We start from the raw sequence: 13,117 nt of genomic DNA on the forward strand, positions 1-13,117 counted from the left end.
ATGCCTACTGAGTTGTGATGGCAAAGCCCTCACCTCCCTGAGGGGCAAAGATGCTTCACTGACTGCCTTAAATCAAGGGGCAAAGATGTCATTTCAGCCCTTGCCTTGGAGGCAGCACCCTTGGGTCAGCAAACTACATTAGCTGAGAACTTTCTGCTGGACTTCCTTCTGCATTCTTTAAGTTTAGATTCATTCTTTCTTGCTCTCTCTCTCTCTCAATCTCTCTGACCTTCCCCTCCACTTCTCTCTATGAAGTTCAGAGTGACTTTAAGCTTATGACTCTTCAGCCTCCATCTCACCAGTGTTGGGATTACCATATGCAGCAACTCTTCCTCCTTTCAGTTATGTGGATTATTCCAGGAGGATCTCTTTGAACTGCACCTCTGGGAGCTGCACCATGTTCACATTCTTCTTTCTGCTGCCTTCTGTTCTCAGATCTTGATTGTTAGTTTGTTTGTACCAGACTGTAGAATTTCAGGATTGGACAAAATGCTCATATCATTTGGTTCTACTGTGCTATTTCCTGAAGAAACAAATCCTGAAATCCAGTGGGGTTAAGCAGCCACATGAAGGGTATGCAACCAGTTATCTGGGCTGATATTCCTTGAAGTTTCTCAGCAAGTTCTAATGGTAAACATGATGAGGTTGCATTCATCCATTTTCCATAGTGACCACCACTCAGTCAATTTAGACTACAGTGTCTGCGGTTAGCACTAGGTTGGCCCACAGTTTCCATGGTTACAGTGATGTGATTGAGGTTGTCCACAATTCTGGTAATGACCACTTGTGAGGCTTGCTTCATTTTATTTTTATTGTGACTGTCATGCAGTTATTATTCTTTCCTTGGTAACTGTGGTAAGATTGTATTGATTCACAGTTCTGATGGCAAGGTTGGGTTGTCCCAGAGTTTCCATGGTGACTGCCATGAGACTGGGTTGGTCCATGGTTTCCATGGTGACCACGACATGATTGGACTGACTCACAGCAGCTTTCATCTGTTGACTCAGTTTGTCTTAATTTCCCCATAGAAAATTCCAAGAGAAAACGTGTTTGTTAAAATTGCTCCTGGCTTGTTTGTTTTTACACTTTACTGTGTGTTGCAGTGAGACGTGCTTGCTCATATATCTGGCTCCTCAAATGAAACTGGAGTTCCTTGTAGACAGAAGCTGCATCCACTTTGTCTTTGCTGATGTTGCTGCATAGGCCCTTGGTGCAATCGTTGGCTGAGGATGTGTGTGCAGAGTTCGGCTGGCAGCTCACTGCTCAGAGAGGTGGTCCATCTGCTGTGTGCCCATCACTGCATGCCACACAATTACTATTATTATGTCCCTTATGTTTGCAGTGTTGGAGATGGATGGGATGCAGAGCACTGCGCATGCTAGGCCGGTGCTCCGGCACTAAGCTATGCCTCGCCTCCTTATTTATTTTAGCAACCAGAGAAAATTAATCAACAATGATAATCAGCTTGCATAGCTCATTTGTTGGGAGTGACACTCTTCTATGTTCTGTGTCTCAATGTCCCAGTTGTGAGGGTGAATATCATCTACTAAAATGCCAAGATGTCATTTTCACCAATGTGTGTGTGCACAGGTGAGTATTTATGAAACTGGATTTCCATAGTAATTAAAACATTTGACTTTGTGTTGAATATTTATGCCCATGAGGGCCTGAGATGGTGTCATGATGCTGTGTCAGTGGGTGGTAGCTTGGTTGCATTCTGAGTGTCCTGTGAAGGTCTGTGGGTACCGCTGGTGTGCTGACCTCTGCCTGTACTATAAAGGCAGCTCAATGGATCCTGTTCCCATTTGCCTGGTTTTTTTCCTGGGCCATGCTGGCCCTCTGCTGTCATCCAGAAGGATGGAAAATGGGCCTGGGGGTACGGCCAGGGTGGTTGTGCAGAACCTGGTAGTTTGATGAACCTGTTATGTGGTTTGTAAGAAAATCTGGCTGCACCCCTCTTGCACCAGCCTGGTGGATTTTCTGCTCTTCAGAGGATCAGTGTAGGTACCAGCAGTTGCCTTCTAACCCGTGAGCATACTGGTGAGACCCTTTGCACAGCAGGGAGCAGATCACTGTAGAACTGACCCAGCACACCTCTGATACTGAGGAGTGGTCAGTGTTGGTAGCTCAGGAAACCCAGGTTATAGATAGACAGTTCCCCTGCCTCAGCTATTTCTAGGAATAATGTTCAAAAAATGTTAGATACCAGCTAAGTGACCAATCTCCTTGCAAGAAACTGAAAAATGGCTCAAGGCTGTGACAGAAATAGGCCCGATGATACTCTGTAGGTTCCATGCCAGGTAGTATTGCTTTTAAGTCCTTTGACTGGAGGTGATCTGGGTATCTGGAAACCTTAGAGAGCAGTGCATAGAGCGACTCTGACTCACAGGTTCAGTGGAATATTAAGGAAAGTGAGTAGAACTATATCGTTTAATATTTAAAACTTGTTTACAAGCCCCAGGTCCTGGGATAGCTAATGACTCTGACTTTAAATTTTTTATATTATTCATCATTTCTTTTAAAATGCAAGCAATATAGTGTTGAATGAAGTTACTGATAGACCAAAGGGACTGGGGGTTGTGACTGCTGGGACTAGAGACTTGGGGGGCAGTGACTAAGAGACCAGGGGGGTTGGGAGAGCAGTGCCTGCTGAGACAGAGGGACTGGGGGGCAGGTGTGACTGCTGAGACCAGGGTACAGGCTGAGCCCAGGTATCTTCAGAACCAGGGCAGGTCACTTGTCTCTCAGGGCCTTAGTTTTATCAATACAGTGAAAGAGATCAAGGAAAATGTGCATGTCTGTTTTCAGAGGCTCTCATTAAAAGCTTCAATCACTTCCCTTGCCCATTGCTTCCATCCACCTGCACTGTCTTCTGTATGTCAGCTGCCATTCCTCCAGCCTGGGTGGTTTCTTCCTCAAGGTGTGGAGTTGTTTGATCTCCATGTGTCTATGTAACCAGGTGTTCATCGGAACACAGACCTGCCCCCTGCTATTGGCGCTAATGAATGACCAACAGCCTGATGCAGGCTCCTTCATGGGGTCTGCTATGGACACCTGGATGTGCTGGGGTCCACCCCTCTGGTGTAGGCACATGGAAGTGGTGTGAGGGGATGAGCTTTTCCTGAATCTGAACTTCTGCTTTCATCCTGAGGCACATGGGCACACAGTGTATGCTGACTGCTGTCAGAGCTCCATCCCAGAGAGAAGACATGGCTACCTGGGAACCATGTGGGAGGGAGCCCATTTGTTCTGAAATGCCTTCTATTACCTAGAATATTGACTGTGGGTCCCTCACAGTCTGTGGACACTCTGATCACATGGCTTGAGGCAGGATTCATCTCTCTCATCACTGTGCTGGTACATGGACAGGTCCATTTGTGACATGGCTGTTCTTCAGTGCTCTCTGGAGGCCCCTCTATGTTCAGCACAGGGGGAGGGGGATGTGAAAAGGTGAAAGATTGACTTGTCACTGGGGTGCACAATTGGCTTCTGTCTGTAAAGTATCCATAGAAGAAAATGGATAAAGACCTCATATTGGCCTCATGGCCTAGAACTGGACATGTGTGACCTGCATTGTTCCCCTCACATTGCTCACTTCTTTAAGCATAGGCTGTTTGTTGTCCCTGGGCTGAGGCCTCATGACCATGATGAGTGAGCTTTCTAGTGTTTGGAAGCAAATGGATTGAGGTATTAACAGCCTGTCTGCCATGTACAGAGTGACTGAAAGTCAGTCATATGACCTCTTTAGGCACCATGGTTCTCATCAGCAGAGAGGGAATTGTGGCAAGTTACATCAGTTAGGGCTATCTCAGGGTTATGTGAGTTGAGTGTCAGCACATGTACATACACATTCACATGTACATGCACATTCATATGCACACACATGCACATGTACACACACACACATGTTCTTAGGCTCATGTACACACACATGCACAGATACACATGTGTACACACATGCACACACATGTGCACACACGTATGTGTACACATGTGTACATATACACAAATGCACACATACACACATGCACAGATTTCAAGATATGCCTCCATCCTATGTAACTCTGGTGACCCTATCTTCTAAGCAAAATACTGGGAAACAAGTTATGAGGAGAAAGAAAGCAGATGTTAAGGGGTAATGGTGTCCGTGGATGGCACAGCTCTCAGAAAAGTATAGTATCTGTGAAGCAGGAGAGATATCATGCCTCACTGTGCCCTGCTTTCCACATGGGTTAGATGAGATTACAGGGCATAAAAAAGAACCTTTGTTATTTCAGGCTGAAAAACAAACAAATAACAAACAAACATAACAAACACACACCATACCCCAGCCCCAGTGGCTGAGGAGCAGCAGAAATTAATTTCTCATGTCCTGGAGGTGGGAGGTCCAAGATCAGGACAGCAACAGGTTCTGTGTGTGGAGGAATTCCCGTGTGCTCATGTACAGGGTATTCATTTGTACCTTTCAGAGGATACTAATACCACTCATAAAGGTCTACCCTCATGACTATTTTTCCCTCCAAAGGCTCAACCAATAATGACCTCAGTTTAGGGTTAGGATTCAACACAGGAGTCTGGAGCACATTGACATGCTGCATGTGGTAATGGTGCTGTGGAAATACACATCCTCCCTTGAGCCCTCCTTATTACTCCATTTCTTTGGGTCAAGGATTGAAGCATAGTTGTCCTACACTTTATGGCTAACATCCAATTAAGTGAATACATGCTATATGTGTCTTTCTGGCTCTGGGTTACCTCACTCAGGATATCCTCAAGATTCATCTATTTGCCTGCAAAATTCATGATGTCTTTGTTTTTAATAGTTGAATAGTATTCCATTGTGTAGGTGTAGCATATTTTCTTTATCCATTCTTCAGTTGAGGGACATCTAGGTTGTTTCTAGTTTCTGGCTATTACAAATAAAGCTGCTATGAACATAGTTGAGCAAGTATCCCTGTGGTTTAGTGGGACATCTTTTGGGTATATTCCCAGGATCTTGAGGTAGAGCTATTTCTAGTTTTCTGAGAAAATGCCAAATTGATTTCCAAAGTTATTGAACAAGTTTGCACTCCCACCAGTAATGGAGAAGTGTTCTTGCTCCACATCCTCACCAGCATGTGTTAACACTTGAGGTTTTTTTTTGTTGTTGTTTTTTTGTTTTGATATTCATCTCTATTTTTTTAATTAGGTATTTTCTTCATTTACATTTCCAATGCTATCCCAAAAGTCCCCCATACACTCCTCCCCACTCCCCTACCCACCCACTCCCACTTCTTGGCCCTGGCATTCCCCTGTACTGAGGCATATAAAGTTTGCAAGACCAAGGAGCCTCTCTTTCCAATGATGGCTGACTAGGCCATCTTCTGATACATATGCAGCCAGAGACACGAGCCATTCTGGTAGGCATAAAATGGAATCTCAGACTCATTTTTGAGTTGCATTTTCCTGATGACCAAGGACATTTAAGCGCTTCTCAACCATTTGAAATTCCTCTGTCAAGAATTCTATTTAGATCTGTACCCCATTTTTAATTGGGTTATTTACTTTGTTGATGTCTACTTTCTTGAGTTCTTTATTCATTTGGATATCAGCCCTCTGTCAGTGTTGGTGAAGATCCTTTCCCAATCTGTAGGTTGCCATTTTGTCCTATTGATGGTGTCTTCTGCCTTACAGAAGCTTTCAGTTTCATGAGGTCCCATTTATCAATCATTGACCTTAGAACCTGAGCCATTGCTGCTCTGTTCAGGAAGTTGTCTCCTGTACAAATGAGTTCAAGGCTATTCCCCACATTCTGTTCTTTTATATTTAGTGTATTAGATTTAGGTTTTATGCTGATGAGTTTGATTTACTTGAGCTTTAGTTTTGTGCAGGGTGATGAATGTGGATCTATTTACATTACTGCATGCAGGCATCCAGGTAGACTAGCACCATCTGTTGAAGATGCTTTTTTCCATTGTATACTTTTGTCTTCTTTGTCCAAAGCCAAGTATATGATGGCGTATGGGTTTATTTCAGGGTCTTTGATTCAATTTCATTGATCAACCTGTATCTTCCTATACCAATACCATGCAGTTTTTATCACGACTGCTTTGTAGTACAGCATGAGATCAGGGATGATGATACCTCCCAAAGCTCTTTAGCTGTTCAGGATTGTTTTCTGTAGCAGGAAGAAACTTGGAGCTACCAATATTCACCCCTCTTGAAAAGTAGCTGGGGCAGATGTGTTCACAGCCCTAATGGTTCTGAAGGAGCTAGATGTTGGTTGACTTCTGTGGATTCTGCTGGCTCATATAGAGAGGGACAATGGATATGGTTTCAGCCTCCAGGGACTCTAGGGTGTCCAGACAGAAAGTGACCTAAACAAAACAGTCAGGGTCAAGGGAGTCACCTGGAAGAAGATACCAAGGGTGAAAGTGAAGTGTTGCCTGGAAATGAGGAGACATGGATAAAAGAGACACTCAGATGGTTAATAAGATAGGGCCAGGAAGTTCTGTATACCAGGAATCCCTGTATTGTTCCAATAGTAATGATCCCCATAGACTCAGATTTGAATGCTTGGTCTCCAGGGAGTGGCACTACTAGGAGATATGGCCTTGGAGTAGGTGTGGCCTTGTTGAAGGAAGTGTGTAACTGGAGGGTAGGCCCAGTCTCTGACTCTGTGTCTCTTTCTCTCTGTGTATGTGTCTGTTTGTCTTTCTCCTTCCCTCCCTCTTTTGTTTCTGCTGCCTGCCAATCCAGATGTAGGACTCTTTGCTCCTTTTCAGTACTATGTCTGCCTACATGTTACCATGCTTCCTGCAATGATGATAATAGACTAAACCCCTGAAACTGTAAGGCAGCCAAAATTAAATATTGCCCTGGCCATGATGCCTCTTCATAGCAACGCAAACTCTAGCCAAGACAGGTCGTTATTGGTCTTACTGACCTGCAGTTGGGTTCAGTTACCATTCCTGGTCACTAGTGCTGCAGATAGGGCTCTATCAAAGTCTGAGTCCCTGTAAAGGGGTCTCTGACCCAGCAAATGAGTGGTTATCCTCATCACTGACCTGTGGTTGGGTCCCTGTCCTGGTCATTGACACTGCAAATGAGTCTCTGTCTTGTGGATGGGTTCCAGACCCTGCAAAGGGGTTCATATCTAAGTCATTGTATGATCCTGGTCACTCCTCTTACAGAGGGTCCCCATCATCATCACTGACTCTGGGGATGGGTTTCTGCCTTGGTGACTTATCCTGCAGAGGGGTCCCAGTTGAGTGATAGAACTTTTCATGGGGATATACTACACACACAGATAGGGAATCCATGGCAGACCAAAATATGGATACTACCAAAGTCCAACTTGATGAGCTATGAGTTTTATTTAGGTTATTTGCAGAAATATGGGTGAGGAGTTACTTAGGAGCTAGAATGACTTAAAGACAGATGCATCTCCCAAGCTCACCAAGCTGGAAACCAGGAGCACGCTGCACAACCTACAGGCAGTTCAACAAGTAGGAGAGTGTCCTTTCCAAGTGACTCTGGTCTGAACCTCTTCTGGGTGACTAGGCTTGTTTCTGCTTCTTCCAGGGAGCTGGTCTCAGAGTCTCCTTTGCAGCTTGGCTTTTCTGAAAGTCTTCTCTATAGCTCAGTTCGGTTCCTCTCAGAGGGGCAGCCTTTAGTGAATTCAGTCAGTCCTAAATTCAGGGGAATTTCCTGAAGCTATTTTAAGTTGTTTACCTTTCTGCTTCTCTGCAGAATGGAATGATTCAATCTCAGATGGAACTTTTACACAACAGACCCCGTCTTTGTCACCCACCCTGTAGATAGGCACCATTGTGATCAGTAGATGAGCCCTGTCTTCATTACTTATCCTGTAGGTAGGGTCTCTGACCTGGTCACAGTCCCTGCAGAAGGTCCTTATCCTGTTTATTGACCTTGGGATAGGTCTTTGAATAGTCACTGACTCGTGAGAGTCTCTGTTCTACATTAGCTCTGCAAGTGGGTCCTGTCCTTGTCATACTGACCCTGCAGACGTTTTCTTGTCCTGATAACTGATCCAGCAGGGTTCTTCTCCAGGTCACTGACCCTGTGAGTCTGTAAAAATGCAAGTGTGTGCATGTGTGTATTTCTGTCCTTGGCTGTGGTGATGTGTACATGCACTGTATAGACATATGTGAGCATGTTTGTTCACACTAAACACATGCATGTTACTTCATCTATATCTCATGACAAGAGGATAGAATCCTCCTGAGCACCTTGCTGTCCTTGGTCTATTCTGGTCAGCATGGGTATCCTTACCCCAAATTTGAACTGCAGCACCTCTGACATCTCTCTCGGTTGGAAATCTGGCTCTAGGGATGTGGCCACAAGTGGTCACTATTGTTGCTTCTTTCTCACTGGCCACTTGAATGACAACAAGTGGCTAAAGACCTCAAGTAATGGACTAGTTTTTAAAATGCAATTGCCAGACTCACTGCAAGCGGCTGGGATAGTCCCTGGGTTGAGGCCAGGGACCAGGTTTCCCAGGAAACCATGTTCTGCTGCTGTGTCTTGGTGCTGGGTTAGCTTTCGGAATTAGTTGTTCATCGTGGCTTCCTATCACATATTAGGGTAATGTTCAGATATAAGCCGGTGGTTCCTCCTGAGCAAGTACACGTGTTGTTTTACTGGGTACAGTATTTCTCAAATCTGAACGCACACCATAGGTCATTATTTTGCATCATGGAAAGAAGCAAGTGAGGTCCCTGCCCCAGCACTAGTGAATGTCACTTGTGCATGGTAGGATTTCTGCTTATGATTTCTTTCAAGGTTCTTGCCTTCTGCATAATGATCTCAATACAACCTCCAGTGAAATCTTGGCAAAGACTATAATTGCAACTCCTTTCCTGCCCCCTCTCTCTTGTGAATAGAGAGTGCAGTTCAGTGATATTGAGGAAAGTGAGAGCCAGTGAGTCTTGTGCATTCAATTTACCCAAATAACCTTACAGATGATTGGACAGGTTGATGTACTTGCTGTGAGGAGTTGGCTAAGCTGCTTCTCTCACAGTGAAACAAGAGGAAGATATGGTATTAAGTCCCACATCTGTAGGCCTCCCTGAAGAGCTAATGGAGAAAGGTAACAAGTCAGATGAAAAATAAAATAGGCAAAATTATTAGCAAGAACAGACACAGAGATGAAATTACTATAGAAGTATAGAACTCATTTAGTTCTTGGAACTTTTGGCTAACATAAGACACATGGTGAAGGCAGATCCTTCAGCCCAGGGACAAAGCTGACCCATCATTCATACAGAGACAGAAAGATGCTCCATCCCTGATGATTTCTCTGTGGGATCGCACATTGGATGATGTGCGACCATATCCTCATCAGATGCACAGTGAGGACTGTGTGTGTCTCTTAGGACATCCTTCCATTTAGGCCAGAGGCCTTCTGCGTGGATCTGGAGAAACCCAGGTCAGATTGTTTGCCTATACTTCCTGGAAGTCTGACTTGATGTTTCAGAGCCTGTTCTCTGAAAGAGCATGCAGTCACCAGAAGTGGAAGATTAGCATCTACAGAAAATCTTCCAGTCCTCCATGTATGCCTGCTCTGTGAAAGAAGTTGGGAATGAAAGTGGCTGGGGAAACAAACCAGTTCCCTGAACGTAAGCAGAGTTGGGTACTAGAAAGACACCTTTACTAACAGTGATGAAGAGGGGAGAGGTCATCGTCTCCCACTTTTAAGGAAAAAAAAATAGACTTTCCCTGGCGTTTCTTTGGCACAATAGCCATAGAAAGAACTTGACACATGTCTGACTATTTGTATCACCTGGTTGGCTGCTCAGAAAATTTTTATGCAGCATGTCATCTATCATGAGGCCAAGAATTTTAAACCCATGTGGGTTCCAAACTATCAGGATTCCTGCTGAAGGAATGGGTCATTTCCATGGGCATTTGTTTCATTTATGAGAAGGGAAAACAGCAGTTAGATAATTGCTGATATCTCTTTAGTCCACCTGAGCAGGAGGTATCACATCAGATGCTATGGAAGAGGAAGAGAAGCTAGAGCAATGGTCATGCCTCACTGGAACTCAGGATGCTACTAGGAAAACTGACAGTTGGATGAGATTCTGCGTGTGCATATGTATGTTTGAGTCTGGGTGTATGTGAGCTCACATATATGTGAATGTTTGGGTATGGGTGAATGTGCATGGACTGAATCTGAGCTTGGTGTGTGTGTGTGTGTGTGTGTGTGTGTGTGTGTGTGTGTGTGTGTATAGAGAGAGACAGAGAGAGAGACAGAGAGAGTGAGGTCGACAGAGAAAGAATGCTGTACACAGAAATGAATGGAACTGTGCCTGTGTGCATGTATGAGCACACATAAATGCAATGTTGAGACAGAGGCCATATGCAGACCTACAAACCAGCAGAGAATGGCTGAGAAGTCATACAGACGCTCAGGGCCCTGCACAGGTCTGTGTGGGAATTTAGGGGGCAGTAATGTTGGGAGCAAAAGCAACTTTTGCCTTTGGAGGCTATCCTCTATGGGATGTTGGTTACAACAAGCAAATGTATGTAATAAACCTCTTTAAAATTCCAGGAAAAGTCTATTTTTTCCTTTGAAGTGGGCGAAGATGACTACTCCCCTCTTCATCACTGTTAGTAAAAGTGTCTGTAAGCAAACTTTTCACTTCTAGCCACACTGATATCAGTGAGCTGGAATGATTCCACTTCACTGTTTCTTCACTTTCCCTCTCCAGTACCGTCCACTCTGATCTATGGACAGGAAGATTTGTTTTTCTGTTCTTCATGGTGGGCATAGGCCCTGTTAGAGGTTGGAGAACTTGGGGTCATCCCAAGCTGAATTCCAGAGCACATCACCCTGATGTTGTGGTCAGTGGTTATTGTTGCTACTGACCACAAGTTTGGGTCAACTCCGCTGGTGCTATGGGTACTGTGGAGGGGTGCGGTAGAGAGGCATCATGGCAGAGTAATCATGGAAGGACAGCATGGCAGTGACAGTGTTGCAGAGCCATTGTGGAGGGAAAATGCTGTAGGTTTTGCTCGTTTCTGGCTTGCTCTGTATGGCAGGACACATTATCCTCTGTATTTTCTAGGTTGACAAAGGCACTTAGACATCTCAAGATGTTTGCTATACATAAGCTTCTTTCTACCAGTCACAGGGCTCTGTCTAAGATGAACAGATATGTTTTGTATCAGGATGGTACTGGGAAAATGTGTCTCTTCCAATTAAACTTGTTGCAATTGAATGGCTTTCTTTAGCTACACTCCAGAAGAGACTGTTGTGAAAAAGAAATCGTTCCCTCCCACGACCTGGTGTCTGCAGATGGCCACCCTGTGTGGCAAGTGCTAGTCCCTGAATTAGTCCTTTATGTGAGCCAAAAAAGGTAATTACAATGTGTGACAGCCCACCCCAATAGTGTATCCCAAACTGGTGTGTTTGCTCAAAAAAGACTAATTGAGGTCCACATTAATTAGGTGTGGCTTGAAGATATGACAGCAGTCTGTCATTACAGACAAAGGGAGAACCATGCACCGTGGTGCTCAGCGAGACCCTAACCTACCCACATCACTTTCTGCCCATACCCCTTCCTGTATAGCCACTGCTCACACAGGGAAGATCTTTCCATCAATCCTCAAGGCATCTGAAAATCAAAAATTCTATTTCTAGGACGTTCTCATGTATGGAGAACTAATCCCAAATGTGACTGGCAGTTTGCAGTTAGTTGTCAGAGTCACATTTCATATGAAAACTGTGAATTACAGGGGCCAAGAATGGAGCTCAGGGGGAGAGTGCCTAGTATGCATGAGGTCCTAGATTCCATCCCCAGGCCTGAAACATGTGGCTTACAATATGTGACATATAAGAGATGGTTTGTGTAGTCGGGAAAGACACTTACATAATTCACCATGCCAGGGCCATAGTCCCATTCTTCCCATTTGCATTTCCTACAGTGCACATTTCTGGGTGTTTCTTCTGAGTTACAGTGCTCTCTGCTGCTGTCTGAAGCTCTGCCCTGTCTCACCTCATTACCAAATAGAACCTTGCAAGAGGCCTTTCTGCTCCATGAAGATGGAATGTCAAGTTCTTGCTTTGCCTTCTATTTCTGTAGATGGTGTGTTTGGAAGATGTCAAAAGGTTCCGGTGATGGACACTTACCGATATGAGGTACCACCAGGAGCCCTGCTGCACCTGAAGGTCACCTTACAGAAGCTCTCCCGTACAGGTAGGCAGAGTGGCCACTTCCTGTCTTGAGCTATACATGGATAGTGTGAGCTGGGGTTCTGGTGTCCAGGTGAGGCCTGCATGGCCTGTAGTAAGAAAGGCTTTGCATTAGATGTGTGGACTCAGGATAGGAGCTATGGCCTGGTGTGTGTGTGTGTGTGTGTGTGTGTGTGTGTAGAAAAGAGAAAACCTACAGCAACTTGGGGTACATTGAAGCTGCATTGATGAGACTAATCTATCACAGTGGTTAGGACAGTCACTCACCTGAGTCAACATGAGAGTGCTACTTGGTTCCAGTGCTTCTAACATGTTGTTTCAGGACACTTGTCATTGTATTAGTTTCTAGGCTCCTAGGAAAATAAGCTTTAAATGTATAACCATTAATGTTTTTTTAATAGCTATTACATATCCACCTAGAAGGGACCAATATCAGCACAAGACACCCCCAAACCAAATTCTCAGCACAAAGGAGATTCTTTGTCATTTCTGATAATAGAGGGGTCAGTCTGACGCGGCCCCCTGACAGGCAGGAGATGTTTTTTTCCATATAAAAAGTATAGGTAGAAGTAGCAGAGGGAGGGATGGGAGAGGAGCATTTTTGGACAGGAGTCTAGAGGATCTGTGGGATGTTGAAGCAAAGGATAAATATGGAGGTACTGAGGGGAGGACAAGTAAGAGAAGTTTTGAGGTATAGAATCTGAGATGGTGAAAGAGATTGGAGTCCTTTGTAAGTTAGGAGTTGAGGGACACATTAGTGGGGATTGATTGTGAGGGGATCAATAGATTGTGAGAGGTATCAATAGATTGTCAGAGGGATGAATAGTTTGTGATAGGGGACCCCAGAGATTTTGTTAGATTGAGAGACACACAGAGAGGCTGTGGAAAGAGTGCATAGACCAGGAGGTCGGCATGAAT

At 44.6% G+C, this 13,117-nt stretch overlaps 1 protein-coding gene across 2 annotated transcripts in view; it reads left to right on the top strand.

The window, feature by feature from the left end:
• Nucleotides 1-13,117, top strand: part of Ptprn2 (protein tyrosine phosphatase, receptor type, N polypeptide 2) — a 792,473-nt gene that overhangs the window by 224,299 nt on the left and 555,057 nt on the right. The window contains exon 3 of one of the 2 annotated variants that reach the window (NM_011215.2): nucleotides 12,090-12,203. The exons of the other annotated variant lie outside the window; for it this stretch is intronic. Within the exon in view, the coding sequence (NP_035345.2) occupies nucleotides 12,090-12,203 (114 nt within the window). The remainder of the gene's footprint in view (nucleotides 1-12,089; nucleotides 12,204-13,117) is intronic. 2 annotated transcript variants of the gene reach the window in all.

This window comes from Mus musculus, chromosome 12 (genome assembly GCF_000001635.26).
Source record: "Mus musculus strain C57BL/6J chromosome 12, GRCm38.p6 C57BL/6J".
In the NCBI taxonomy this organism is placed as follows: Eukaryota; Metazoa; Chordata; class Mammalia; order Rodentia; family Muridae; genus Mus; species Mus musculus.